Raw genomic sequence first — 25,225 nt, forward strand, 5'->3', positions numbered from 1 at the left:
AATATTTCATTTAATTTGCTAAATTCTCTAATGAGAATTCTATGCTTAAGTAGGGCATTTTTATGACAGTTTTACTTAATTGTCACAAAATACACACATATGTTAATTACTACTTACCATGTAATTCTCTGGCTAGTACATGGAAAAACTACTGCTATTAGGCTTTTTTACTCAGCTTTAGTGTATCCCTGCACATAATTTATTATTGCTGAAGTAGTAATTAAGAAATTTTGTAAAGTTCTGTTCTTAAATCAAGCTGTATTTCCTGCAAGTTTTTTCTTCTCAATCTGATTTGTCTTTAGGTGACTATATTTACATGCAAATGTAAAAATATGAATAAATATAACAAATAGGATGTGGTATAATAAGCTATAACTTCATGTACTATTAAATTCTAACAAAATAGAACCAAAGACTATAATTAGGCAAAATAGCTTAAAAGATTTTTTTTGGGGGGGAGGGGTAAATTGACATTTAAATACCTTTATTTTTTACAAAAATGGAAATAGAAGATAGTCGTTATTTTAGGAGATATGCAAAGCCAATCTTTAAAAACTATACTCAACTTTGTAAGAATATATGGGTTCTAAGAGAAAGGGACACATATATGCACTATACTAAACACGTCACTATTAAAGCTACACAAGAAAACTTCACGACTTAAGAGTTTTTATGTTTAATCCAACAGCACCCAGAGACGATGAAAGCCAGTTACTAAAAAATTTATTGCTTGGTTAAAACTCAGTTTACAATTCAAAGGATTTTTAAAATCTCTGTGCTGTTATGAAGCTTTATGGGGTTTACAATGGAAATGAAAACAGAAATAAAAAGATCTGACAAACAGAAAATGCCAAAGATATTTCCAGCATTATCAACATGGATTGATTCTTCCCTATCATTTTTTACCTTATTCCAAGACAAATAATTTTAACCCATCTGCCTAAAAAAACAACTATGTCTCCTAGGGTCACTTTCAAAATGTAAATGTCTGATGGGCAATTTTATTTGAAAGAATATTATTTTTATAATTTTTAAAAAGAACTAGAATATAAACTCCAAATGGCAGGACTTTTTTATAATCTGCAGTATTCCCAGTGCCTACAATAGTGCCTGCCATCTAGTAGAGGTACTTAATAAATTCTAACAAATTACTAAATTAATCATTTATCAGAATCTTTTATTAAAATAAAGATAAAATATTAAAATAGTATTATAACATTAGTGTAGATTTTCATTTTAACATTGGTAATATAGAATCATTCCACTTATCAAAAAGTCTTGTTATACCATCTCTACATAGAACAAAACCCTTTCTAAAGCTTATTGGTAATTCTCAGAATTAGCCAAAGACTTTCATATTCATTATTTTGCATAATTATTTACATAGAATTCTGTGATTCCTTCCAATTCAAAAATTTATTTATTCTAATAATGATCTAAAACTGTAAAATAAAATCTGAAACCTACTCAAATGGAACGTCATGGAACGTTAAAACAAAATATTATTTAAATTACTACAAAAAGAATTGGAAAACAACTAATGGACCATCCTAGACATTTCATGGTTTTCTTAAATCTTTTAAAGGGTATTTTCTAGTACTCTGCTTAGTCTTCTTTTACACTACTATCAAATCCTTTGCTTTCAAAATCAAGTACACTGAGACACCAAATAATAAAACTGCCCTATGCTTTTTAAATTTTATACCAAAAGATCTACTTTATTTTAAAAACAAAATCTAATACGCATTGGAAAATACTGAGCTGGAATGCTGCTGAAATGCTGTTTACTGCAAATGTCCCAATGTTTTATCAACTAACACTGAAGTTTAAGTTAGGGCTAAACTCAGGACACTGACCTTCATAATATTTTAACATGATGTTTGTCTTTATAAGGTGGTTTTCTTCTAAGAAAAGTGGACTTAAATGTCTTAGACTTACAGTCAAATTTCGGTCCCAGATCTGTATGCTTCCATTCTGGCAGGCAGCTGCTATGAGGTTTCCATCTCTACTATAAGTGCACGTGGTGGGAATTACTTTTTTACCCTGCATCGTCCGTGGTTTAAACACACTTCTTTGCTTCCTTGGATTTTCAACTTCCCATGTCCTCACGGTCCTAAAAACAATAAAGAGATTTTCATTTACAAAAAAGAGAGGAGTTTAAAATTCAGAAGAGCTCATAAAAACTGCTTCACCTCTTAAGCATATAAATCTAAAAATTATTTTAAAATAAAATGTGTACTGTAAAACATTCTCCATTTATAAATGAAGTTACTCACTGCAATAAAGTGAACCATATGAATCACGTTGTCTTCAAATCAAACAGCAAATAGCAAATTCTACTTCAAATCTATCAGAGTTTTAAGTTCTGACCCTCTACAACAGTGGCCTCTAAACAATTCTGACTATACTCTGATCAGTAAAACTGTTGAATATACACACATTAATTTCTAAATTACTGACATGTGTTAATGTACTGTTATATAATACACACCAGAAAACACACTTAAAAAAATAGGTCACTAAAGAATGATGTCACACTCTACGGCCAAGGCAAAGATCTCATGCCTCTAGGGGAGAAGCAGAAACAAAACTGTCTGCCCCCGAGTTTTCAACAAGTAACAAGAAACAGCAGTCTAGGGCTGGGGGAGATACGGAGTACCCTCCTGCTCACAGTCCCAGGCAAAGGAGCACTGCCACTAAGGAAAGCTAAAACAAATCCTTATGACCTGGAGCAGGGGGGTGAGGGGTGGACCAGAAAACCAAAGATGAGTTCAACAAATTAAATTCTTGGCAGAAACTAACCAAGCCGAAGCACTATGGAATAACATCTCTAAAGTTCTAAAAGAAAGAAAAAATGTCAATCTAATATTCTATAGGCAGCAAAAATACATTTCAAAAATAAGGTAAAGACTTTTTCAGATGAATGAAAGCTGAGATAATTCATTTCTTTCAGACATGTACTAAAAGCAATGTTAAAGGAAATTCTTCAAGAAGAACAAATATGATACAAATGGAAATCTGAATCTACACAAAGAAATGAAGAGTGCCACAAATGGTAAAAATGAAGATAAATTTAAAAGACATTTTAAAAAATGTTTAAATGTCTTTAAAAGATAAATGGCTGAAGTAAAACAATGTATTGTTAAGATTTATAGCATATGTTCAAGAAAAATGTATGTCAACAATAGCACAAAGGTTGGGAAGAAGACATTGAAGTATAGTTTTATACCATACTTGAAATGGTATAGTATTATTTGAAAAGAGATTTTGATACATTAAAGATATGTATTACAAACCCTAGAGCAATTGCTAACGTATTTTTATAATATATAATAACAGAGATAAAATGGAAATGAAATAAAAACAGGAAGGGATAATAAAGAAGAACTATGGGATAAACATAAAACAAACAGCAACATGGTAGGTTTAAATCCAATCTCATAAAAAATTACATTAATTAGAAATGACCTAAAAACTCTTAATTAAAAGGCAAAGATTGTCTGATGGGATTAGGTAAAAGCAAGACCCAGCAGATTCTGTCTTTTAAAAAGACACAAAAAATGGGGGCACCTGGGTGGCTCAGTCAGTTAAGCAGCCAACTCCTGGGTTCCACTCAGGTCATGATATCAGGGTCCTAGGATCAAGCCCATGATGGGCTCCATGCTCAGTGTGGAGTTTGCTTGGCCCTCACCCTCCTCCTCTACTCCTCTCCCCATCTCACATACATGCATGCTTTCTCTCTCTCTAAAACATATAAATTTACTGTACATTACATCATTAGTTTTTGATGTAGTGTTACATGATTCATGGTTTGCATATAATGTGTGGTGATTAACATAACATAAAAGAAAAAAACAACAACAAAAACAAAAAATAAATTTAGAAAATAAAAATAAAATAAAATCTTTTTGAAAAAATATACACAAACATTTAAATATAAAGACTTAGATAGGTTAACAGTAAAAAGATGGGGGAAAAATGTGCCAGGTGAACATAATCAAAAGAAAGCTGGAGTAACCAACCATATTAATGTCCAACAAAGTGGACTTCAGAACAAGGAATAAAACTAGAGACAAAGAGCAAACTTTCATAATGCTAAAAAGTCAATTGATCAAGAAGACATAACAATCCTAAATGCATATGCTAGTAATAACAGAGCTTCAAAATATGAAAGCAAACTTAAGAGAAATAAAATTAAATATAGCAAATCTATATTTATATTTGTATACTTCAACATTCCTCTCTCAGTGACTGATAGAAAAAGTAGACCCGTCCCTGTTCCCCCAAAAAATCAGTAAGGATACAGAAGACCTCAAAAACAATAACAAACAAGTTGAGCTAATTGACATTTATATAACACTTCACCCAACCACAACTGAGTGTGCATTCTTTTCAGGCGCACACTGAACATACTCTGGGTCATAAAGCAAATATAAACAAACTAAAAATGACCAATTTAGTGAGGTCACAGGATACAAAGTCAATAATGAATTTTATTTCCATAGACGAGCAACAATTAAATGTTGAAATTATGAAAATACCATTAATAATGATATGAATAAACATGGAATCTCAAAAGATATATAGTATCTGTACACTGAAAACCATAAAATATTTCTGAGAGAGATGAAAAAAGATCTATATATATGAGAAGATACACTGTATTACGCTGAGCGAAATAAGTCAATCAGAGAAAGACATGTATCATATGACCTCACTGATATGAGGAATTCTTAATCTCAGGAAACAAACTGAGGGTTGCTGGAGTGGTGGGGGGTGGGATGGAGTGGCTGGCTGGTTGACAGACATTGGGGAGGGTATGTGCTATGGTGAGCACTGTGAATTGTGTAAGACTATTGAATCACAGCTCTGTACCTCTGAAACAAATAATACATTATATGCTAAAAAAAAAAAAAGAAGAAGAAGATAGCAGGAAGGGAAAAATGAAGGGGGGAATTGGAGGGGGAGATGAACCATGAGAGACTATGGACTCTGAGAAACAAACTGAGGGTTCTAGAAGGGAGAGGGGTGGGGGGATGGGTTAGCCTGATGATGGGTATTAAAGAGGGCACGTACTGCATTGAGCACTGGGTGTTATACGCAAACAATGAATCATGGAACACTAAATCAAAAACTAATGATGTAATATATGGTGATTAACATAACATAATAAATAAATAAATAAGAAACACTGTATTGATGGGTTGGAAGAGTCAGTACTATTAAGATTTCAATTCTCTCCTAATTAATCTTTTGATTCAACATAATTTCAATAAAAGATCCAGCAGAGTTTTTTTGAGATAGAAATTGGGTAAGGTAATTCTAAAACTTATATGAAAATGCAAACAACTTGGACTGCCTATAATATTTTGAAAAAGAACAAAACTAGGGAATTCACTCTACCCAAGTTCCCATATTAGCTTCTAAATCCAACTTTATAACACCAATCACATAAGTTGTCATTACACATATTAACATCTACTCCTTCTACAAAAAGAGCTACTTGAGAGCAAGGGCTCTCTCTCTCTCTTATCTTTGTGTGCCTTATCTTTGTATGCACCATCTCTTAAACATAACAGGAACACAACACCTACTTGGTCTTCAACAAATGTTTGTCGAAGAATAAAAAAAAATTCACTGCCTATCTAAGCATTTTAGAAATCAATTTAATTGAGGTATAACCAACATACAATAAATACAATTGATTTTTAAATGTATAGATTTCAGATAGCCAGCATTTTCTGTCAAGTATTTATGATTTATTCCAAATGAGGATTTGGGGATTTTTTTAAATAACTTCTGCCTATTTCCCCCTAAACTTTGAGAACTTACTCAGTTGCTTAACATTACCAAGCCCTAGTTTTCAGAGCTGTCAAACCCATGCCTGACATAAGATTGCACTGACTGCATTTTAGGAACTACTGGCTAGCAAAAATGTAAGTTCAAGTAAGAGTTTAGAAACAGTACATACAGAAACAACGGAAAGGCGCCTTGGAATTCCAGGATTTAAAGCAACCCAGTGGGGAGCCAGGAGACTCAAGAGTTACAAGACACTCTGACAGAAAGATGCCATTAACAGTGTGACAGATACTGCTAGCAGCATAATCCAAATCCATTCTCCTTTCTTCTCAGTGTAAGTCTGTATTTCCTAGCCTCTCTTGCAGCTAGATGTGATGAAATGTAGAAATAAAGCTTTGACCAATGCAGTATAAATGGAAGGGTAGCACAGGACTTTGGGAAAGTCTCAAAAAGAAGGTTGCAGACCCTTCTTCAACCCTTCCTGTTTACTCCATCCTCTGCCAGCAATCTTGATGTGATGCTGGGCTCAAGTAGCATCTTATCAGACCAACAAAGTAGAAGGTACACTGATCCTTGATGACACTACAGCCATAAACCAACTCTGGAGTACCTATGTCTAGACTCCTCTTACTGAGAGAGAGATAGATGATCGATAGATAAATCAAAAGAAAGAGGTGTTGGGAGAGAAAGAGAGAGAGGGAGAAAGGAGGAAAGGAGGAAGGGAGAGAGGAAGGAAGGAAGGGAGGAAGGAAGGGAGGGGGAGGAAGGGAGGGAAGAAAAAATTTATTGGGGTGTAACATACAATGAAATTCATCTGTTTAAATGTACAGTTGTGAGTTTTAAGAAAGGCATAGTTATATCATTCCATAAAGTTTTCTTTGTGTTGCCTCTTCGTAGACCACTCCTTCCCTTCCCAGCTTTAACCCTTGGCAACTATTGACCTGTTTTGTATCCCTAGAGTTATGACTTTTCCACTATTATATAATGGGAATAATACTGCATATAGCTTCTGAGTCTGGTTTCTTTAAGTCAGCATAATGTATCTGAGTTTTATATATATCTCATTAGTCCATTCCTTTTTGCTAATGAGTAACATTCCACATATGGATATACTACATTTTGTTTACCCATTTACCGAATAAAGGTTACTGGGCTATTTCCAGTTTGAGGTGATTATGAATAAATCCACTATAAATATTCATGTGTAGTTTTTTTATTGTTTCTTTGTTTTTGTAAAAATAAGTTTTCATATCTCTTGGCTAAATACCTAGAAAGGGGATTACTGATCATATGCGAAGTAAACGTTCAACTGTATAAGAAACTGCTAAACTTTTCCAAAGTGGCTATTTCATTTTGCATTCCCACCAGCAGCATGTGAGAATTCTAACTACCCCCACAAAAATATGATCAGTTGGGTTTTTTTTTTAAGTCATTCTAATAGGTAGGTTTTGGTATTTTGATTTTAATTTACATTTCCTATATGATTAATAATGTTGGGGATCTTTCCATGTATCTTGGCCATCCATTTCTCTTTTTTGGTGATGTATCTCTTCAAATTTTGTGCCCATTTCAAATTTTTGTTGTTTATGTCCTTATTATTGTATTTTTAGAGTTCTTTATAATATTCTATATACAAGTTCTTTATCAGATATGTGGGGTTTTTTTTGATGAAAGATACTATAATTTATTCATTATTATGTACCAGTTGCTTTGCTAAATTCTTTATATACATATTTTTTGTTTTTTTTTATTATGTTGTTAGCCACTGTATAGTACATAATTAGTTCAGGTATGTGTTTAGCAAATATTTTTCAAGTCTGTAACTTGCCTTTTTAAATAGTCTTTCAAATAACAGATGTTTTAGATTTTGATGAAGTTCTTTTATCAAATTCTGTAATACCACATTGAAGAAATCTTTGCCTACCCAAGGTCAAAGAAATTCTATGTTTTTTTCTAGAAATTTTATTTATTTTTTAAAAGATTTTATTTATTTATTAGAGAGAGATAGAGAGAGCACTAGCAGGGGGAGCAGCAGACAGAGGGAGAGGGGAAAAGCAGGCTGAGCAGAGAGCCCAACGTGGGGCTCGATCCCAGGACCCTGGGATCATGACCTGAGTGGAAACCAAGAGTTGGATGCTTAACCAAATGAGCCACCCAGGTGCCCCTTCTTCTAGAAATTTTATACTTTAAAATTTTACAACTGAGTAGTTTTACAACTGAGTCTATGATCTATTTAAATTAGTTTTTATATCTGGTACAAAGCTGAGGTTCATTTGGAGAGATCGACAGATAGATATCCCAATTGTTCCAGCACCATCTATATATGAGAATTATAAACCGTACTCCTACTGAACGTATTCTGTATCGCTTACTATGCTTCCCATAGTTGAGAAATACCTCGTGTGTCTTTTCTTCCTACCCTTGGCTCAACAACAGTGGAGATAAACTATGATGATTTCTCTTTTTTTATAACTGAACATCTCCAAAAGTCAGATACTACTTTAAAATTTGATATAAAAGGCCCCACACAAGTATAAAATATCATTATCATCATCTGGCTCCTTTAAAGTTCTTCATCACTAAAAACTGGGATGATAATACAAACAATAAGGGGATTAAATGAGATTAGGGATGTAAACGTGTCTGGGACAGTACTTGGAACACAGTAGGCACTCAATAAATACTAGTTCCTTTCTGCTCTTCCTCTTAGACTATAAATAAAATATTAAAGCTAAAAAAAAAACCCAACAACTAAGTATGGTCCATTTGTTTCAGTGGTATATTAACAGGTTGAGCTAGTTATCAAAATAACAGAAAGGGAAAAAAAGCAACTAACCTAGCATATAGATGTGTGAAACATAATTTACATAGCATCTGATAGTGACTAATTACACTATGGTTTTATGGCTCTGATTCTCTGAATCTATGCCTAAAAAAAAAAAAATGGATGCTAAAGTGCTAGGCCATTAGGTATCTGTCTAAACATTTTATGCTGAAGAACACATATTTTGAAACTTGGAGTGAGATCTGGTCTTGTAAAATTAAAACTGTGTTTCATAAAAAAGATTTAAAAATAGAAGAAGAATCTGCCTGGGCCTTTCTAGACACACAATGAAAACACCCAGAAGACAAGAAAAAGACACAGGTGGGGTCATTACATTGCCCCAGGCACAAATGCTTTCTGTCTTAAAATTTTGAGTTCTTTCCAGATACAAGTTCTACACTTTCTGGCATTGGCTACATAAATGCATCACAGCATTTGGCAGAAATCAAGGGAAGCATTAATTTCGCATGGAAATCACTTAAGAGATCTTGGTTTAATTTTTCTCAAAAGACTACACAAGCAACTTGAGTGATGTAAAAGCCTGAAACTTGTCGGCTCTCTTGGCAAAGTCAACAAGAATGACCTTCTTTTCAAAAATGCCCAAATATGAAAGTACAGAAATTCCAGAAATAGGAAAAATGTTCTAGCTTCTATATAAACCCACAATAATCTTTACAAACACATGTAATTCACATATACACACAGCAATTGCAATAAGAATACAATTGCATTCAGAAGAAATAGATTTGGTGCTAATGCTTTATACTTACCATTATTAAAGTTAGGCCTTATGAAATCTAGAGTTAGACTAAGGGATAAATGCTACAATAAATAACCACTTATACCCTTACATTTATGGCCAACTGATTTTCAACAAAGATGCCGAAACAATTCAGGGAAAAAGAACTGTTTTGAAAAAGTCTTTTCAAAAAATGCTGCTGAGGCAACTGGATATCCATATGCAAAAAGGTGAATATGGACCTTTACTTCACATCATACAAAAATTAGCTCAGATCACAGACATAAATTTAAAACTCTTAAGACATGACATTAGATTACAAAATGATTTCTTAGGTACTCCATCAAAAGCACAATAAAAGGAAAAAAAAGATAAGTTGGATGGCATTAAAAATGTATGCGCTTTAAAGGATACTATGAAGAAAGTTTAAAAAGAAGTCATAGATTTGGAAAAAGTATTTATAAATCATATACCTGACAAGGGACTAGGATCTAGAATATTTAAAGAAACTGAATCCTCATACATTACTGGTAGGAATGTAAAATGGTGGAGCCTTTCCGGAAGACAATTTGGCAGTTTTGTAAAATATTAAACATAGATTTACCCCATGACTCAGCAATTGCACTCCTAGGTATCCACGAACGAGAACTGAAAACATACCCCCATGCAACAACTTTGACAGGAATGTTCATAGGAGCAATATTCGTAACAGCCAAAAACTGGAAACCCAATGTCCATCAATCGATGAATGGATAAACAAAATGTGAAATACAATGGAAAACTATTTAGCAATAAAAAGTAACAAAGTATTGACACATACTACATATGACAATCCTGAGTCTGCCATAACAAATTACAAACTGGGGCGCCTGGGTGGCTCAGTCGTTAAGCGTCTGCCTTTGGCTCAGGCCATGGTCCCAGGGTCCTGGGATCGAGTCCCACATCGGGCTCCCTGCTCCGCAGGAAGCCTGCTTCTCCCTCTCCCGCTCCCCCTGCTTGTGTTCCCTCTCTCGCTGTGTCTCTCTCTGTCAAATAAATAAATAAAATCTTTAAAAAAACAAAAAACAAAAAACAAATTACAAACTGGGTGACTTAAAACAACAAAAATTTATTCTTTCACAGTTTTGATGGCCAGTAGTCCACTCCTTCTGGAAGCTCTAGAGGAGAATTCTTCCTTGCCTCTTCCAGCTTCTCAGGCCTATCAGCATTGGTTCTCTTCAGTGACTTATAACCACACCACTCCAATCTCTCCCTCTATCTTTACATGACCTTCCCCTCAGTGTGTCTTCTATTTTTCTGTCTCATAAGGATACTTGTCATTAGATTTAAGGTCCACCTGGATAATCCAGAATGATCTCACCTTAAGATCCTTAACAATTACATCTTTGAATATACCTTTTCCAAGCGAGGTAACATTCACAGGTTCTAGTAATTTGACATCTTTTTGCGGGGGGGCTCCCATTCAACCCACTACATACTATAATATGGATGAACCTAAAAACACATTGTGCTAAATGAAAGAAGCTAGATACAACAAGTCATATATATCATACATGAACCCATTTATCTGAAAGCAGACTAGTGGTTGCCTAGGGCTGGGGGTAGGAAAAGGGAAGAACTGAACATGACTTCTTTTTAGGGTAAGGAAGATGTTATAAATTAGGTTGCTGTTATGGTTGCACAACTCTGTAAATATATTAAAAATCATTTAATTTCCCCACCCTCTTCTAGTTTCAGCTAGAATCAGTATAGCTAAGTCCTCATTAAATTCCTAAAATGATCATCAGTAATTAAACATGCCTGAAGACCACTCTAGGAAAACCTGGATGAGAAAGTTGATCAAATGGAATTAAAAGAGACCTTCAGTTTAAAATATATACCAATATTTCTTATTAGATAAAATTTACTCCCTAATCTTATAAACCAAATTACTTAATGGAGGAGAAAAACTCATGAAGCACCACCCAGAGAGAAAAGAAAGAGGAGCTCAATTGGAAAGATCTGGAAAAGATTCCACAGAGGTGTGTATGTTGGGAAGAGTTGAGATTCTGCAAGTGAAATTTGGGTGGATGGATGGGGGATCCTAATAAACTGATAGAGAAAACGCCAAGATAAGGTGGCTTGCAGAAGCACAGCTATTCTAGGAACAACAAGTAGTATGCTTTGACAGAAGGATGAGGTGCGCAGTGGGCATAAGTGGAAGATGAGACTGTCACAGGCACTGGCAATCACAAGATTATAAGGGTATCCTATGAGACATACTGGGATTAGGGGCTTTATGGTCTAGGAGACTCTGAAGCCACTAAACAGAGGAGTGAATGAAGTTATTTAACCAGATCTGTGTTTTAGAAAACCGCTCATGTGGCAGTGGGCAAGACTGCTTGGAAGGGACAGGTCTGTACTGTGTAGCCCAGGTGAGAGATGATCAGGACCTGGGCTAAGGCAAGGGGTGTGGAAGGTGTAAAGGAAACTCTGAAGAGCGCTAGGAGGGTGCACTATTCATTCAGTGAGGCAGGGTTGTGGAAGGGTGGTATAAAACAGAAAATAATAATATTAAAGGAGGTAAGAGCAAGTTCAAGTTGAAATACTTGTATGACAGCCAGGTGGAGAATCTTGTACAGAACGTGTGAAAGAAATACAATTAGGTGTCATTAGAATGTAGACAGAGATACAATTGTGGGAGAAGGCAGACTCCCATGGAACAGATCCTGAAGGAATAGGCAGCAAAAAAGTTAAAGAAGTGAAATAGGAGACAAGAAAGTATGAGAGACAGAGAGGATAGTGTTAGAAAAGCTGAAGGAGAAAGTTCAAAAGGAAGGTGTGATCAAGAGTGTCAATTCCAAAGAGATACTGAGTAAAACAAGGAGTGAAAAGCCTTCACTAGAATTAACAGGTAAAGGTCATAGAGGAGGTCTGCAAGAGAAATTTCAGTAGAATGATGGGGGCAGTCAGAATGCTATGGAAATTAGGAGTGGGAGTGATAAGGAAAAGACAGCTGGTGAAGAGTGCTCCTGCATAATATGCTATTTAAATACATATAAGAATCAATAAAACGTGGCCAGGATAAAAAGGAATAGAACTGAGGAAGAGAGGCTGAGGAGACAATACAACATTTCATTTGGTTCCTAAATGAGAAGGGGTTGTGGGGTAGATTTGAGAGACGGAATTTATGGCAGAAGAAATACCATGAGCAAAGGCCTTGAAAGGAATGGTGCACAGTCTGATTATAGTTACAGTGTGTGTATGAGGGTGAGGCAGGGAAGGGGACGGAGGGTTGCACACATGTCTAGAGATGAGGATGGAAAGCCTAGGCCTGCAACTACAAACCCGGTTAGGGAGTACACCAATATACTGGAAACTGGGAAACAACAGAGTCAACACCAATAAGGGGTTTAGGATCATGAAGGGCAGACCTGAAGTCCCCTCCTGGGCAAGAGTGGTGCCCCAAAGTCAGCCCGGACTTGTGCTCTAATAACAGGGCTTGATCCGTGGCTGCAAAGTATAGAGCCAAGAAAGTATGAAGACACTGTCACTGACAAATGTCCTGAACAATGGAGAATGCTATCATTATTAACATAAATGGAGAACTGAAGAAGACACAAAAGAATGAAATTAAATTAGTAAAGATCCAGAGCTTCTAATAGCATATATTTCTGACCAACTTGAAATGAACATGAAGAGGTCACTGATGGATTCCAACTCTCAGAGAGGGCACTGAGAACAGAAAGAATTCTGTAACTTTCCAACTGCATTTCTATGTACTTGATTCAAAAGCAGAAAATTCACATTGAACCTACCTGGGGTATAAAGGTAGTCATTCACTGCTAGTCCAGTAATTAATCACTCATTTTATAACAAGTATCACGAAAAGAAATTACATGTAGATTTGGCCTTAAAATGTGAAGAAAAATGAAGTGTGACTATAATTATAGATGACTGTTTAATTTATGTTAAGAAATAATTACTACCTCTTGTCTGACAAAAGCAAGAGAGAGTACAGTGGGTGGAGGTGGAGAATGGAGAGATAGGGAGGAAGGGGAGAGAGAGATGTGGTAGTCAGCACAGGATAAAGTAGATATGACAAATCCGACAGAAATCTGCCTCCACCCACCCTTTACCCAAGTACTGCCAGGGGACCACAGTATTTCTGGACCAACTTCTCTCTGGACATTAGCAGGTAGAGTCAGGCTTTCCAACAAGCCACTGAAATATGGAGCCATTATTCTTTATTTTTAAAAATACCTCTGAAATACAATAGATTTACAAAGTATTCACTCAACCAACCAAGTTTTAAAGCAGCAGACTGCACATCTGCAAAACAGATTCTAAAGATAAAATTTTATGTGCCAAAGAATGATTCAGTGCAAATTTGAAAATGAGATAAATATTCTTCTTTTGAAAGAGAATGGATGTTTTTTTCCTGACTGAAAAGTTAAACAATGCTTAATCAAGTTGTAGAGTTAAGTAGTGAAGTCAGTTACTTTAGAAGTTTACACTAAAAACAGTGAACCTTTAAAATATCTCTAACAAATAATCTTAACAGAACTCTTGTACTTGGAGGATTATTTCCAGAAAATATGAATGCCAAGAAGTGTTTGATAATTTAGAACACTGAACTAATAATCTGAATAAAAGCTAAGATTTGGACTAATAACCATGATAGCTCACATTTACATGCTTCAAATGAAGTAAGCACTGTTGTAAGCAGTTTATCATTTAATCCTCACAACTCTATTATGAAGAAACTATTATTATAATCTGTATTTGACAGAGCAAAACTAAAGCACAAAAGATCAGTAATAATTTATGTCAATATTCAGAAAAGCAGAATAATCCACTACTGCCTACTCATGTTCCATAGTCTTGTCTACACGAACCCATGAAAACAGGTAAGGTCACAACAATTTTGGATTGATACTGATGGTGCAAGAAATACTTTTGTTTAACAAAGAATACTGTAAAATTTCTGTATCTATAAAACTAATGCAAAATAAAGCTGAATATTATCTGTATTTTGCATCCTTTATGAATAAGCAGTGATTTGAAAGTCTCATTATTGTAAAGTATGTTACAGAAATAGAGCACTACTTAACAAAATAAATTCCAACTTTTCTCTTCCAATGAAGATAATCAATGAGAAAACATTTTCAAAGGATAGAAGGGTAAAGGATCCCATTTATTTTAATTGCTTCAGTGCCCCAACCCTCACTTTCCCATCCACCCCCACCAAGGCCTACGACACATCTGTTCATAAGCCAGGCATTTTCCTCCTCAGTAAACTCTGTCAGACACTCTTAAAAGATATCTTTAGTGGGATAAAATTTTCTGCATGTAGAAGAATGAGCAGCAGCTGATACACAGAGTTAAATGGGGAAATAAACAAGGTGAATCCAGGAAAAGTTTTAAAACTCACCACACAGTTTAAAACCTTGCACAGAGGCATGAACTACTAAGATCAACAGAGCAGGGGAAACCACCCATGTAGCATTTTGCCTTCAGAAACAAGTCATTTAAGAAAATGGTCAAGAAGTGTTACACACAAGGACAGCCCATGCTGAAAACAGAGGTTGAAACTCTGCAAACTCTCCAAATGCTCTCTGGCCCTTATGGCTACATAAAGAGGCAAAATAAAGAGATGTTCCCTGTCTATCCCATTACCATTAAATATAATGATATTCATAAAAGCTAAACACGTATTCTGTTTATATTATACCAGCCCACTATGCTAAGGGCTTTTTATCTCATTTTAAACTCAACATTGAAGTAGATACCTTTATCATTCTCATTTCACGCAGAAGGTGTGAAAAGTTGTGTAATTTCGCCATGATCACACAGTCACTGAAAGAGTTAGGATTCTAATCCAGGTCAACCTGCTTATTAGTTAATTAATAATTAATATCCTTAATTAAAGGATAATTGTGTGTAGACCTCTGGTTGAATAATTATTGTATAAAATGGGATCAGACACTACTAAGTAAACAGAGTATTCCAGGGTTATATGGCTTGATGTCTGATATAGGAACTTTGAAAAATATGATTTACAATACCGTTAGTCTGATTTCCCTAAAACACTCATTACATGTCTCCCTAAAATATTAAAAGGTTAGGGGCCCCTGGGTGGCTCAGTCGGTTAAGTGTCTGACTCTTGATTTCAGCTCAGGTCATGACCTCAGGGTTGTGAGATTGAGCCCCGTGTTGGGCTCTGCACTGGGCATGGAGCCTGCTTAAGATTCTCTATCTCCCTCTGCCCCTCCCTCCCCAACTTGCACACATGTGTTCTTTCTTTCTCTCTCAGAAAAAAGAAAAAAAAATTAAAAGGTTTGATTTCATTGTTTGGCTTTCACCTACCCCTACAGTTAATTAGTGGTCAGCACAAAACTTAAATTTACTCTAGGAGAAATGAGGACCAGAATACAACTGCAAAAATGACCCATCCTATAACTGAAAAGACCATGAAAGGTTAAATATCTTAGTAAGGCAGATACTGCTTTAGTACATTTAAATAAACAAAAGTTTTCATACACTTCCCCCACCAGGAGTTGTCTAAAGTACCGTGAGATCCAGGATTTGGAATCTAATGAATCCTCTAGTAGGGCGCTGGGGTGGCTCAGTTACTCAAGTGTCAGCCTTCAGCTCAGGTCATGATCCCAGGACCCTGGGATAGAGCCCTACATAGGGCTCCCTGCTCTACAAGGAGTCTGCTTCTCCTTCTGACTCTCCCCCTGACTCTGTTCATGTGCGTGTGCTGTCTCTCTCATTCTCAAATAAAATAAATAAAATCTTAAAAAAAGAAAGAAAGAAAGAAATACCACCTCTAGTGAAATATCAGTTTATTGCCTTGGACTCTCTGCTGCCCAACTGTAGATATACAGATAGTTCTTGAGGATTTTTTTTTTCTTTTTTGAGGGGAGGGGGAGGGGAGGGTACTGAGTTGCCTAAAATAGTATTTATTTGTACTTTTTGCAGAAAATGTCTGTAGTTGCCCCCTAGATCATCAAAGAGATAAAACAAAGTAAGAAGGCAGCTCTAGGTAATCTAAAATTTACACTGGCCCAAGTAAGATCTTCAGAGAACTGACTGTATATTTAGTCTGCATTTCTTTGGCCCTCTCTTAGAATGTCTTCTCCTGAATTACATTTCTTGGGGCTTGACTTATACTGTCAGGTGCAACAAAAAAAAAGTAACAGGAATACAATACAGAAAAATGATTAAGAGAGGATGATGAAGTCAGATTTGCCTGTTTTTAAATCCTCTCTCCTCACCTACCATGTGTTCTTGTATAAGTCACTTAACCTGTCAGAGCTTCAGCTTCCCATTCTGAAAATAATACTTCACAGTTATTTTAAGGAATTGGATGACAAAATATACATAAAAAGCACTTAGTGCAGTGCTTTGCACACAGTATATGACCAATTATTATAAGTTTACTACAGCATTTATTGTAAGGATATTGTCTATATCAACCACTGTCCTCTATATGAGGATTTCTAGGAAACAATTTTCTTTTATACACTCTTGAAAGGAAAAGCTCTATGTTTTCATCTTGGGTATCCTGGGACTCTTTTAACTGAGCATGTACACATCTTTGTTCTGGCCACTAGTAAGTTTAGAGCTGAATCTACAACATAACTCTGTCTACTGGGGAGCAAAACCTTCTGCTAATAACCTTTTATGAACTAACTTTATCCCTTCACCCCTACTTTCCCATGGCCTAGGTGCTGCATTTTTTTTATAATGTTGTGTTACTATTACTATTTTGAGCTTCTTCAAATTCTTTTTTGGGATGAGACAAGATGCATAAAAATAAACAAATTAACAAACCAGCAGAAAAAATAAATAGTGCTGTTTTTGAACCGGTGATAACTTCCGTCAAAAAAAAAAAAAAGTCACTTTTCCTAATTCATGGGTATACTGGCTACCAAGTCAGGAGAAAAATTAATTTTTTGGACTTCCACAAGTAGAATCTGCCCTATACCAGTTTAGACTCTCAAAGGTAAGCTGAACCAAGAGTCATCAATCAAAAAGCAAAACAAATCCCTGCAATGATAAAGAGAGCTTAACACGAAAAGTGATAAAGTAATGGGGGAATATAGCAATATGCTATTCCTTTGAGGTGAATGCTTATATGTTCTGAAAGTTAAATAACTTCTGGAATTCAATGAGGGATATTTCAAAAAGAAGGTACAAATTCACAGAAATGGGATAAACTGCATCAATTCCTGGGAAAAACAAAAACAAGTTTCCTGGTTTTAGCTTTACCAAACCCACAGCAATGGCAGGTAATATTCAGGCTGACATAAAGGTCTCTTTATTTTCTGACCCAGATGAATGGAAATGTGCCATAGCTGTCGTGTGGTAAGCAGATGAGACACCAAAGGGGCTGAGCGTTGGCCAAAGACAAAGGAGGAAAAAATTCAAAATCTAAGCCAAAGAAGCTTTCCATAACTGCTTGGCAATACAGCGTCTAAATAAACTATCTTAATTTGATGCACATGTGGTAAGTGGAAAATTAAAAACAGGGCAGTAAAAAAAAAATGTAGTGAATTTGTTAAATAGATAAAATTATAAAGCAGTTTCACTATTACACATGTTGACATCCGGATTATTTGAATTCCTACAGATACTTTAATTCCATACCATTAAGAAGTTCTGTATTGTCTTGGGCAAACAACAGATAAGATACTAATTTCTGAGATGCAAATTTTTTACAGTAAGAAAACTATGACCTCTAAAGAATCTATAAGAGAATAATATCCAATAATTTTTAAGTACATTATTGGACAATCTTAAGACAGCAAAATTTAAATGGTGTGTTAAGGAAATGAAGAGAAGAAACTTATGAAGACAAAGCAGAGATGATGTCCTAAAGAAAAATGTACTTAATATGTTTGAGGGACTTCTTGTTTGTAAAAGCTGCTGTCTATCATAAAAATTCCATTGTGGGTGCCCAGTCTATTGAAAGCTGTAAGACAGAAAATGATACCATGTTGGATTATGCACAGTAATGAAACAGGTAAGAGTTGATACACTGAAATTCAAATTTTCTTCAGACTATAATCAAATCTCTGACTACTCTAAATGTTTAATTTTTCCAAAATTGTTGTCAGAGTTAGATTTTTTTTTTGGTCTGTTTTCTTTTCTTTGCTCTTCAGAAGTGAATATATTTAAAAATTTCCTTCCTTTCTTCTCCCTCTTTTCCTTCCAATCAGTCAAAAAGATAGGCCAAGTAATGCTCTAAGTGCTAGAAATACAGCACTGAATAAAACAAACATCCATTTCCTTGTGAAGCTGTTAGCCTAGTTACATACACTAATTCATTTGTTCCTTCATTTCAATATCCCTTTGTGGTGTGCCTTCAAGGGACACAGAATTAGGAGAAACACAATAGGAAGTAGAGAAACAATTTAATAGCAAATCCAGGTTAAGATTCTACAAGGAAATTAAAACTCCAAATATGCTATTTAAATGAAAATACAATATGTGGAAGAGACATGGGTCAGATTCAGGTCAGGGCCCACCTGTGGGAACATCTCCTCACTTCTCCAGGCTTAATTTATCACTTTTCTATGTTTCTATAAGGTTGAGTCTATTACACTTCTCATATAAAAGATGTCATATTTTACACTGCACATTTTTCTCTCCAATATTAGACTGTGACCTTTATGAGGACAAAGTCCAGTTCTGTACATCTTTGTGTTGCTAGCATTAAGAGCTGTGCTGTGCAAATGAGTTCAAATAAATATACTAAATTTATGGCCTTTAATTACACAAAATGTTATATCTAAATCATTAAATTTAAAACACACACACAGGATGGGGAAGAAGGCAGCAGAGTAGGAAGGACTCTAGACTTCCCTCGTCCTATGAATACAACTAGATAACTACCAAATCATCTTAAATACACCAGAAATTGACCTGAAGACTGCCAGAACAAACATCACAAATAAAGGTAGAGAAGAGGCCATACTGAAGAAAGCAGGAAGTGCAGAGAAAAGGTTTGAGAAAGAACCAGATGGTGGCCACTGCGGTGGGGAAGGAGTCACAGGCATGGAGAAAGGCAAGAAACAAACTAGAACAAAGCACAGCACATGGTGAATACGAATTCCTATAGCAATTGGCTTGGAAAGCAAGAGGGCCCAAATTTTATGAGTTCCTGCAACCAATGGGGCTTAAAGCCTGAAGGTTTTTTTGTTTTTGTTTTATTTTTTTTTAATTTTTATGAATTTTTTCTACAATATTTTTATTTTATTTAAATTCAAGTTAGTTAACATATTGGTTTCAGGAGAATTTACTGATTCATCACTTACATATAACACCCAGTGCTTATCCCAACAAATGTCCTCCTTAATATCCATCATCCATTTAGCCCATCTCCCTACTTACTTCCCCTCCAGCAACCCTCAGCTTGTTCTCTATAGTTCAGAGTCTCTTATGGTTTGCCTCCCTCTCTGTTTTTATCTTATTTTGCTTTTTCCTTCCTTTCCCCTATATTCATCTGTCTTGTTTCTTAAATTCCACAAATGAGTGAAATCATATGATACTTGTCTTTCTCTGACTGACTTATTTCAGTTAGCATAAAGCCTGGAGTTTTAAAGGTCAGCGTGCTTGGTTCTGGGAGAGCTCAGAGGGTACGGGGACTGCTCTTGAAGAAAAAGCAGGCAAAAAGCCTAGAAAGATACAGTGTGGAAACAGTGATCTGAAGAGTATCAGGGCCACACAGTGGGGAGGTTATTTGCTCTCTCGGAGCATGTCCCAGAAAGGCAACAGGGAGATGCCTCTGAGAACAAAGGAACTGGCCATTTGCCTCCCCTGCTCCTCAATATAAGCACAGGGCTACCTGCAAGAACCAGTGCAGTGCGGACACTTGCTATCTAACTTGCTTACACCAAGCCCCACCCACATACTCCTGTGGAACCACCCCTCCCAGTAATGCTTGCCTCAATCCCAGTGCGGTGGGCTTCTTCCTCCCCCTGAAGACAAGCACAAACCCCTGCCCAGACCGCATCTCCCCACGGAGAGTTTTCTGGAGCTTTGGTTCTTATGGAGGTGGCAACAGGTTTCATTTCATAAACAGACCAGAGCACACCTAGTAAAAACATGCCAGGGACCAAATACTGCCCACAGCAGGCAAAGACAGTCCCTACAGACACCTGGCCTAAAAGATAAAGCAGCCAGGACAAAACAGCAGAGCACACACAGCACACACTGGGGACACTCTCGGAAACACCAGGCCCTGGGGGAAAGCAGACACCACAAGGCAGGGCACTACAGGACTTTCATAAGGGCATTACCCACAAGAAGAGGAGACATAGCTGACTTTCGTAACACACAGAAACAGGCACAGAGGCTTAAAAAAGTGAGAAGACCGAGAAATTTATCCCAAATGAAAAAAAAGCACAAGGCCATGGAAAGAGATCTAAGCGAAACAGATAGAAGTACCGTGCCTGCTGGAGAATTTAAAGTAATGATTGCAAGGATACTCACCGGACTTGAGAAAAGAGTGAAAGACATGAAAGAGACCTTTAACACAGTGATAAGGAATAACATAGCAGAGATAAAAGATATAACAAATGAAGTAAAAAACAACCTGGACGGAAAGAACAACAGGATGGAAGAAGCAGAGGAATTAATTACTGACCTTAAAGACAGAGTAATTAAAAGTAATCAACCTGAACAAAAAAGAGAATTATGAAAAACGAGAATGGACTTAGAAAACTCAGTGACTCCAACAAATGTAATGACATTCATGTTATAGGAATCCCAAAAGAAAAAGGAGGCAGATTTATTTGAAGAAATAATAGCAGAAAACTTCCCTAATCTGTGGAAGGAAACAGATCCAGATTGAGGAGGCACAGAGAACTCCCAGCAAAATCAACATAAGTGGACCCACACCAAGACATATTAAAATTAAATTGGCAAAATATAGTGAAAAAGAAAAAAACTTTAAAGCAGCAAGAAAAAAAGAAGATAGTAACTTACAAGGGAAAACCCATAAGGCTAGCAAGAAATATTTCACCAGAAACTCTTCAAGTCGGAAGGGAGTGGCATGATATAGTCAAAGTACTGCATGGGGAAAATTGCAGCCAAAAGTACTCTATCCAGCAAGGCTATCAGAATAGAAGAGATAAACGGTTTTCCAAACAAAAACTAAACAGGGAGAAGAGGAGTAAAGAATGGGTTCAAACTTAAATGACCATCAACTTCATATAGCCTGCTATTTGCCCAGATGTTATATACAAACCTAATGGTAACCATATATCAAAAACAATTAAAAAATATACAAAGAATAAAGAGAAAGAAATGAAAATATATTACTAAAGAATTAAATCAGGAAGCCATGAAAGAGGGAAAGACAAAAAAGGATCTAAGAAACTCAACAGAAACAACCACAAAACAAATAATAAAATTGCACTAAATAATATCTATTAATAATTACTTTGAGGGGTGCCTGGGTGGCTCAGACTTTAAGCATCTGCCTTCGGCTCAGGTCATGATCCCAGGATCTGGGACTGAGCCCAGCACTGAGCTCCCTGCTCTGTGAGAAGCCTACTTCTCCCTCTCCCACTCCCCCTGCTTGTGTTCCCTCTCTCAATGTGTCTCTGTCAAATAAATAAAAATCTTTAAAAAAAAAAAATTACTTTGAATGTAAATGGACTAAATACTCCAAAGACATAGAGTGACAAAATGGAATTAAAAAAAAAAAAAAAAGACAAAAAACCCCACAACCCATCCATATGCTACCTATAAGGCACTCACTTTAGACCTAAAGACACAGCAGATAGAAAGTGAGGGGATGGAGAAACACCTATCATGCAAATTGATACCAAAAGAAAGCTGGAAGCAATAGTTATACCAGACAAAACAGACTTCAAAACAAAAATGGTAACAAAAGACAAAGAAGGGGGCACCTGGGTGGCTCAGTCATTAAATGTATGCCTTTGGCTCAGGTCATGGTCCCAGGGTCCTGGGATCGAGGCCTGCAATGGGCTCCCTGCTCAGCCAGGAAGCCTGCTTCTCCCTCTCCCACTCCCCCTGCTTGTGTTTCCTCTCTTGCTGTCTCTCTCTCTCTCTCTGTCAAATAAATAAATAAACAAACAAATAAATAAATAAAATCTTTAGAAAAAAAGAAAAACAAGAGATAAAGGACACTATATAATAATAAAGAGGACAATCAAACAAGAAGATATTATAATTGTAAATACTTATGCATGCAACATAGGAGTGCCCAAATACATGCAAGTTAATAACAAACATAAGGAAACTAATTGATAGCAATACAGTAATAGTGGGGGACTTTAACACCCCACTTACATAAATGGACAGATCATCTAAACAGAAAATCAACAAGGAAACAACAGCTTTGAATGACATACTGAACAGAGGGATTTAACAGATATATTCAGAACATTCCATTCTGAAAGAGAATACACATTCTTTTCAAGTGCACACGGAACATTCTCCAGAATAGATCACATATTAGTCCACAAAACAAGCCTCAACAAATTCAGGAAGATCAAAGTCATACCATGTACCTTTTCTGACCATAACATTATGAAACTAGAAGTCAACCATAAGAAAAAATCTGGAAAGACCACAGATACATGCAGGTTAAATAACATGTTACTAAACAATGAATGTGTCAGCCAGGAAATAAAAGAAGGAATTAAAAATTACATGAAAACACAACAGTCAAAAACACTGGGATGCAGCAAAAACAGTTCTAAGAGGGAAGTTTAAAGCATTACAGGCCTATCTCAAGAAGCAAGAAAAATCTCAAATAAACAACCTAACCTTACACCTAAAGAAGCTAGAAAAAGAATAACAAAAAACCTAAAATGACACAGAAACTAAAAAAAAAAAATACAACAAATCAATGAAACCAGGAGCTGGTATTCTGAAAAAATCATTAAAACTGATAACCTCTAGCCGCACTTATCAAAAAAGAAAAAAGGATTCAAATAAATAAAATCACAAATGAGAGAGGAGAGATAATAACCAATACCACAGAAATGTAAACAATGATAAGAGAATATTATGAAAAAAATAAGCAAACAAACTGGGACAACCTAGAAGAAATAGATAAATTCCTGGAAACATACAAACTATCAAAACCAAAACAGGAAGAAAGAGAAAATTTGAACAGATTGATAACCAGCAAAGAAACTGGATCAGTAATCAAAGAAACTCCCGACAGGGATGCCTGGGTCACTCAGTCAGTTAAGCATCTGCCTTCAGCTCAGGTCATGATCCCACGGTCCTCAGATGGAGTCCCATATCGGGCACCTTCCTCAGCGGGAAGCCTGCTTCTCCCTCTGCCTTGTCCCTCCCCCTGCTTGTGCTCTCTCTTACTCAAAATAAATAAATAAAATCTTAAAAAAAAAAAGAAACCTCCCAACAACGTATATTGTTAAAATGTCAAGACTACCCAAAGCAATCTACACATTTAATGCAAACCCTATCAAAATACCAAGAACATTTTTCACAGAACTAGAATAAACAATCCTAACATTTGTATGGAACAACAAAAGACCCCAAATTGTCAAAGCAATCTTGAAAAAGAAAAGCAAAGCTGGAGGCATCAAGATTCTAGACTTCAAGCTACTACAAAGCTGTAGTCATCAAAACAGTATGGTACTGGCACAAAATAGACACATAGATCAATAGAACAAAATAGAAAACCCAGAAATAAACCCACAAATATATGATCAATTAATCTTCGACAAAGCAGGAAAGAATATCCAACAAGAAAAAGTCTCTTCAACAAATGGTGTTGGGAAAACTGGACAGTTATATGCAAAACAAAGAAACTGGGCCACTTTCTTACACCACACACAAAAATAAATTCAAAATGGATCAAAGACCTAAATGTGGAGGAGCAAGACGGCAGAGGAGTGGAGCCTAAATTTTGTCGGGTCCCAGGAATTCAGCTAGATAGTTATCAAACCATTCTGAACACCTACAACCTCAACAGGAGATCAAAGAAAAGAATAGCAACAACTCTTTGAACAGAAAAGCGACCACTTTCTGGAAGGTAGGATGTGTGGAGAAGTGAATATGAGGCAATATTTGGGAAGATGGCGGGGGGGAGGGGGGGTGCGGGGGACTCCCATCAGCCGCTCCTGGCAAGTGATAAAGCAGCGTAGCACAAAATTGGAACTTTTAAAAGTCGGCTCCACTGAGGGATGACACTCCAGTGGCTAAGTGGGGGGGGGGCGGGGGGGAACCCTTGCTGGGATACTGCGGTCTCAGAACCCTCGGGCTCACAGAAAGACCAGGGATGCCTGAGTGTGGCACAGCTCCCAGGTATGAGAGAGGGGAAGCCGGCTGCAGAGATGGAGACAAGGAGCGGGCTCTCAGCTTGAGGTTGCCATAAAACGTGATCCGAAACACAGCTGGGCCACTGCTCTTCCAGCAGGGACCCAACAAGCGGCAGATCCGGGGAGACTCCTCTTCCTCGTGAGGGAGAAGCGGCTTGGGAGTTCACGGCAGAAATCTGCTGGGTTTGGAGACTCCAAAGATAGAAATGCTTGGTCACAGGCTGCATGAGCACGGAGTGTGGCCAGAGACCGAGGAGATGGGAGTAATTGCCTGCTTTTCTCTAGGGACGCACTGAGGAGCAGGGCGCCAAGTTCTCGGCTCTGGGGCGGAGATTGGGAGGCCAGCATTTTCACTCTGGTCTTCCAAAGCTGTACGGAGAGCTTGCAGGGAACAAAAGCTCCAGAGAGCAAACCCGACCAGATTACGTAGCCCAGCCCCCCGGCAAAGGTGGTGAAATTCCACCTCTGGCAAAGACATTTAAGAATCACTGCAACAGGCCCGTCCCCCAGAAGATCAGCCAGACTAGCCAGCCAAGACCAAGTTTA

The 25,225-nt window shown here is 36.7% G+C and overlaps 1 protein-coding gene across 3 annotated transcripts in view; it reads right to left on the reverse strand.

The window, feature by feature from the left end:
* WDR70 (WD repeat domain 70) overlaps positions 1-25,225 on the reverse strand; it is a 290,485-nt gene that overhangs the window by 101,415 nt on the left and 163,845 nt on the right. For all 3 annotated transcript variants that reach the window (XM_028098034.2, XM_088023519.1, XM_088023520.1), the window contains one exon: positions 1,939-2,113. In XM_028098034.2, coding sequence (XP_027953835.1) covers positions 1,939-2,113 — 175 coding nt within the window. The remainder of the gene's footprint in view (positions 1-1,938; positions 2,114-25,225) is intronic.

Source organism: Eumetopias jubatus, unplaced genomic scaffold (assembly GCF_037043125.1).
Source record: "Eumetopias jubatus isolate StellerSeaLion01/CBP00866 unplaced genomic scaffold, mEumJub1_p1.0 scaffold_5, whole genome shotgun sequence".
Classification (NCBI taxonomy): domain Eukaryota; kingdom Metazoa; phylum Chordata; class Mammalia; order Carnivora; family Otariidae; genus Eumetopias; species Eumetopias jubatus.